The sequence below is a fragment of the Uranotaenia lowii genome, chromosome 2 (assembly GCF_029784155.1).
Source record: "Uranotaenia lowii strain MFRU-FL chromosome 2, ASM2978415v1, whole genome shotgun sequence".
In the NCBI taxonomy this organism is placed as follows: domain Eukaryota; kingdom Metazoa; phylum Arthropoda; class Insecta; order Diptera; family Culicidae; genus Uranotaenia; species Uranotaenia lowii.
The window spans coordinates 423,174,882-423,181,037 of NC_073692.1; the positions used below are offsets into that span (position 1 = coordinate 423,174,882).

Here is a 6,156-nt window from a genome sequence, read left to right on the forward strand (position 1 = left end):
CTGGCAGAACAACTAATATCTCAAATGAGGTCTTCATAGCCATTGAAAACAAATTTGAGAGTCAAATACAACTTCAGGATTGCTGGTAGCTCTATCGACTTTTAACCAGTGCGAATGCTCATACCGACCGGATATCGGCACTCATCAGCAATATCCCTTGCGCATAATTGAAACTTCCCTTCGGGCGTCACGTTTCATCAAAGCAAAGGTGGTACTTTCGTCAAGAAAATACAGGACTTTGACTCTTGTTCCGGAAAAGGCGCTGACCGAACGAGGCTTAGATCCACTAAGATGAAACTAAGAAAAAAAAAACAGTTTGAGGATTTTTTTCTGGAGATTTTCTTGAATGTTGATGTACAAAAAGAGCGTTGATTACCAAAAGAGCGTTTTTGTTAGAAGCTTTAAGGTAGTTTGATGAATGCTGATTGACCTGAACTGTACTTAGTAGATGATTTTCAATGTATTTTTTTTTATTGTCTATCCAGAAAGAAACTCTTTCATCAGTCAATATAGTTTTTTTTTGCAACACGTTACAAGAAGTGAATTTTTTCAGCATGAGTCGTAAATTTATCTAACACAGCTTGCCGAGTAGGGGAATTACGTCGAATGTTGAAATAACCGAGTTTTGAAACGAGTTGCATACATAATTTTTTGCAATACAGCAAAACGCAATTCAGAATCAAATGTTTGATTATGAAGATACGGGTTGTGGTTTTTTCCTTAGAATTTCGACAACAGTATCGAAAAGTAATATTTTTTGAAATTGTTTTTTGTAGTAGTAAACACTTGCCTTAATGTATATTTTTTTTAAATTGATATTTTTGTGCGGAGCTGCAAAAAAAACTATTATGCAGTGATATGCAAAACTTACTAATTAATAAGCAAATTTAGAGCACCGGCATCGAAATGTGTTTTAAGCAAAAAAAAAAAAACTGTTAAGGAAATCTTTCACTGAATACTCTGATCTGACAGTTGCTGTTATGTGGATGCAATCATGTACCAATTCACTTTAAACCTTCTTCAAATTGCAACCCAACTGAAGGTTATTCATGTGACAAACATTCGAGTTCTCGATTTTGATCAGAAACTGCTTGCTGGGAACGAAATTGCTTACCACGGTTAAATATTGATTGTCAACATTGCACACTGGTATAGAACATTAATCTAGCTGAACTAAATTGATAGCGCCCAGAAATGAAAATAAGACTTTCAGTGCCTTTAAAAACATTGCTCAGTTTTATAAGCCACATATATTTTTTTATATCTGTTTTATATATAAAAATGTATTTCTGTCTGTCTGTCTGTTCCCTATTGACTAGGAAACTACTTAACCGATTTTCGTGAAACTTGATAGATGGTGACATTGAGGGCCGGAGAAGGTTTCTATTATGGTTTGAGGGTGTTTTTATGATTTTTCAAGCAAGACCCTTCTTCTCTTTTCCAGTGGCAAGAAAGAACAGGATGAAAGGGGCTCCCATATATTTTTTCTCATGTTTCGAGAACGCATAAGGCAAATAAAATCAAATTTATTTTATTTTATTGGATTTTCAAACTTTGGTCTACTATAGCTTTTCTCTTGCAATAATTTTGATGAGACATTATGTGACTCGAGCATTTTCAGTAACAGTGTAAAGCCGATTTCGCTGTTGCATCCTTCACACAAGTACCTAATGCGATTGACCTACATAATCCCATTTGGTGGCACACTTTCCGATACCGAGATACCTACAACTTCCAACCAGATTCAGCCTCGTCCTCGGCGTAGTGGCCAAATAGAATCGTATCAACAACGGAGCAGATATTGCATTTTGCGGCGGACGACAACCGTTACAATTCTCTATGTCATGCGATCGTATCGCTGATGCGGCAGGCAGCACAAGGCTCAGGATTTTCATCATCAGAAATATGTTTGAAGTTTGTCGATTTCTTTTTTCTTGTCCTACATCCAATCACGAGTAGTGCACTCGGTTTCGGCCTTTGATCTGTAGCGCTGCTGTTTGCAAGAATGATGAAGATAATTGTTATCTTGTTTCCAGATGGGCATCTTTTGTGTACAATTTGGATTTATGAAAAATTGTTGGAAAGTGGATTGAAATAGGTTGTCAATATTTGAAAACAAATAGCAAACAATGTTATTTTTAGTAGGATTTTTTTCTTTATTTATAGAGGATTTTAGCCATTGCTGTAATTTGTCCTCTGCAATGGAACTTTAGCAAAGTTAACTGTGTTTAAATAAGTTTGATCATCTTGTCTCATCATTTGAGGTTATAGACACGTGTTTTATCAAGCGGACTATTTTTTGCGGAATTCGGTTATAATTTGGACGTTTAAATTAACAGTTTTGTTACAAGTGGCTGCCTAAATTGTGTTTCTACACGTGTGCAGTGAAATTTTCGCGTTTTCGGTTATCTAAACTACAGTTTTTGAACATTTTGGTTTGGATTCGATTGTTTATATTCAGCTGTGAAGAGGTTATACTACCGTTGGGTGATTTGGCATTTCCAGGCTGATGCCTGGGCCCAACCCTGCCCCTCCTGATGGAGTTGGGCAAAAAGCGTTTCCTGGTTTCATGCGAACGGCTCATGATGATGGATTTACGAGAGTGTTGCTTATGAGAGGTAAAACGGTTTCATCTGAAAGTGACGAGAATGGTACTAAAGTCCTACCATTGCCCGCTAACCCTTTCCTGATCAGTTTGTCAGTGGAAAGGTTTGTGGGACGAGAAAATATCAAGCATATTTCGGCATCCAGAGAAGCAAGAGGATCTAGATATGTCATTCGCACCCGGTCTGAGATTTTGTACAAGAAGTTGCTCGACATGAAATTTTTGTCAGATGGTAGTCAAGTAGAAGTTATTTCTCACCCATCGCTTAATGTCGTACAAGGTGTAGTGTATGAGCCGGATACAATTGAATTTAAAGAAGAAGATTTGCTCCAATTGCTCCAACCACAAGGCATTACCAACGTCCGTAGGATAAAGAAACGTGTGGGTAAGGTGCTTAAAAACACTCCTCTGTTAGTCCTCAATATCACCGGTACAGTTCTCCCGACTCATGTATTTTTTGGCCTGTTGCGAGTTGGTGTTAGACAGTATTATCCCACACCGATGATCTGCCGAGTATGTGCGCAATACGGACACATTGGTAAAAATTGCCCGAACTCAGAGAAACCAATTTGTTTAAACTGCTCTGCTAACTTCCACACGACGGAAGACGAGACGTGTGCGAAAGCTGCCTTTTGCTTGCATTGCAAAGCTGGCCATTCGCCGATGTCAAAGGTTTGTCCTAAATATCAAGAAGAAGACGAAGTCATACATTTGCGAATCGATAAAGGTCTTTCCTTTGCTGAAGCGCGCAAAGCACTGGCCGATTCCAAGAGAACTACTACATACGCTCAGGAATTGCAAAACAATCTGATGGAACAAAAAGATAAACAGATTGCAGAACTACAACGACAGTTGAATGATATGCGTGCTCAGATGAAAGCCCTCTGCTCCTCTACGGGGACCGTTATCACAAGACAGCGATCTCGATCTCGAAAACCTTCACCAATGCTCTCTAAGCAACACGAAAAAATGCCTGTTACAAAGACCACCGATATTCGGGAGATGGATTTTGAAAATGGTAGAAGCAAACGACAAATCACCACCAAGTACTCTTGTGAAGGAAACTCCAAAAAAGCATCTTACTCCCAAGCTAATAAAAATGATTCGAATAATGAGCAAATTGACGTCAGCGAAACTGAGCATGAATCCGATAACGATCAGTTTTTTCGCCCACGTAACGGGAAAATTACAAAAAACTACCACTCGACAACACGATGAAGACTTTGGCAACGAATCTGGAAACCCGACAAAAATCAGATTGGAAGGAAATTACGAACACGGAATCCGGACTTTACCTGCTAACCAAATGGACTATGATACGGAACGGATAGGAATCGACTTTGGACTAGAGACTTCATTATCTCAAACACATTCAGCTTTACGGTTGGCTGAAACGACTTGCAACGATTTTTCCAGTATGGAACCGATCTTTGAACGGAAAGATCTCTCCTCGGTGAGTAGATTTGAAATATTTTTCCATCCAGACACACATCCTGCTGCCTTGCACTTTCCAGATTTCCTGAATGAGTCCCGAATTGACTATGAGACGGATCGGATTGGAAATGCAACTAGACCAGTGACTTCACTATTTCTAACACAAATAGCGACAGAAATGGCTTCAAACGAACTTCCCAAAATGGAATCGATCTTTGAACGAAAAGATCTCTCCTCGGTGAGTAGATTCGAAACGTTTTCCCATCCAGACACACATCCTGCTCCCTCGTACCTTACAGACCTCCCGGATGAATCTCAAATGGAATTAGAGATGGAAAGGATCACTCTATCAGCGACTTCAGTATCTCCAACACAATTAGCTTTGGTGTCGACAGAAACAACTTCCAACGATTTTTCCAGGATGGAATCGATCTTTGAACGAAAAGATCTCTCCCCGGTGAGTAGATCTGAAACTTTTTCCTATCCAGACACACATTCTGCTGCCTTGCACCTTGCAGACGTCCCGAATGAGATGATTTCTACGATTCCTGATGAAGAACGCAGCAACAGCGAAATGGGTAGAGGAACGCCATCTGAAAGGGGTAACCATGCCTTGGAAGTGGGTTCAGCTCGCAGTAGACTTTTTATGATCCAATGGAACATAAGAGGTTTCTGGGCAAATGCAGCAGAATTCCAGAACAAAATTAAAGACGACCTACCTTTTGTACTGTGTCTTCAGGAAACGTTGACGGAGACCTACAGCAAGTTTTTGATCGATAGGTATGTAGTATATAATTCCTCATTTCAACCCAACACCCGTAGGGGCCCTGCCGTTCTTGCAATCCTGCGCGAATTTCCGCATGAAGTGATTGATGTTGATACACAAATCCCTGCAGTTGCTGTGCAACTTTTTTTTCCCTTCAAAGTAACGGTTGTTTCGGTATACAATTCACTCAAATCTCCAAATCTCACGTTTGATAACCTTTGTAAACTTACTGATGTTCTACCAAAGCCAATTTTGATAGCTGGTGATTTTAACGGCCGCCACTTTACTTGGGATAGCACCCGAACAAATCGAATGGGTGGGAAGATAGCAGCTTGGGCTGCCGAAAATGGTCTTGCTCCTCTGAATGATGGTTCATACACTCGAATTGATAGCAGAGGTTTTGAAGCATCTGCCCTTGATGTTTCATTCGTGTCTTCGAATATTGCAAATAAGTTCACCTGGAAAACTGTTCCAGATCCTGTTAACAGTGATCATTTACCTATCGAAGTTCGTTTGAATGGCTCTCCTCCAAATATTCCAAAGATTCAGAAATGGCGTATGAAAGAAGCAAATTGGGAAGTTTTTGAAACCAACATTGATCAATTAATGACTAAAAATTCTTCTGTTTCGGTGGAAAATATTACAAATATTATAATCTCTGCTGCAGCGAAATCAATTCCGAGATCTAGTGGCAATACATCCTCCAGATATAGTTACTGGTGGACTGAAAACGTGGGTGAAGCAATTCAAGCTCGAAAGAAAGCATTAAAAAATTTAAAAAAATCTTATTTAAACCCCTCTGAACGCGAAGAAGCTTATTCAAATTTTCGAAAGTTAAGATTGGAAGCGCGGCAAGCAGTAGAAAAAGCCAAAAAAGATTCTTGGATAAACTTTGCAACTAGTTTCCATCCATCGACAAATGTTACAACAATGTGGCACCGTTTTTCCCAGTTAACAGGTAAAAAAGCCACTAGAATTATGAGAATGAATATTGAAAATGTATACGTCGAAGATCAAACCATCATTGCTGAAAAGTTTTCTGAGATTTTTGAAATCAACTCTTCTACAGATGGGTTTCCTGAGTGTTTTAAAGAGTTTCTCAAAGAAAATATATTTGATGATGTTAATATAACTGTTGAAGAAAACCCGGAAATGGATAAGGAATTTTCCATTCATGAACTGTTTTGCGCCATAGAAAGTGGAAAAGGAAAGTCCGCCGGACCAGATGACGTAACTTATGAAATGATAAGACGATTACCTTTCTCAGCTAAGCAATTTCTTTTGAAAGTTTATAACGAACTTTGGAACCAAGGAAAATACCCTAACAATTGGAGGGAAAGTATTGTTGTAC

General features: G+C 39.1%; 1 protein-coding gene across 1 annotated transcript; it reads left to right on the top strand.

Moving 5' to 3' along the window:
- The first annotated feature begins 3,106 nt into the window (after positions 1-3,106).
- Positions 3,107-3,823, top strand: LOC129743474 (uncharacterized). The gene has a single exon (XM_055735509.1). It carries the CDS (start codon positions 3,107-3,109, stop codon positions 3,821-3,823), a length of 717 nt encoding a protein of 238 aa, XP_055591484.1.
- The last annotated feature ends 2,333 nt before the right edge of the window (positions 3,824-6,156 follow it).

Excerpts from the sequence above, each read along its gene's own strand:
- LOC129743474 (XM_055735509.1), top strand. The coding sequence starts at position 3,107 with ATGATCTGCCGAGTATGTGCGCAATACGGACACATTGGTAAAAATTGC.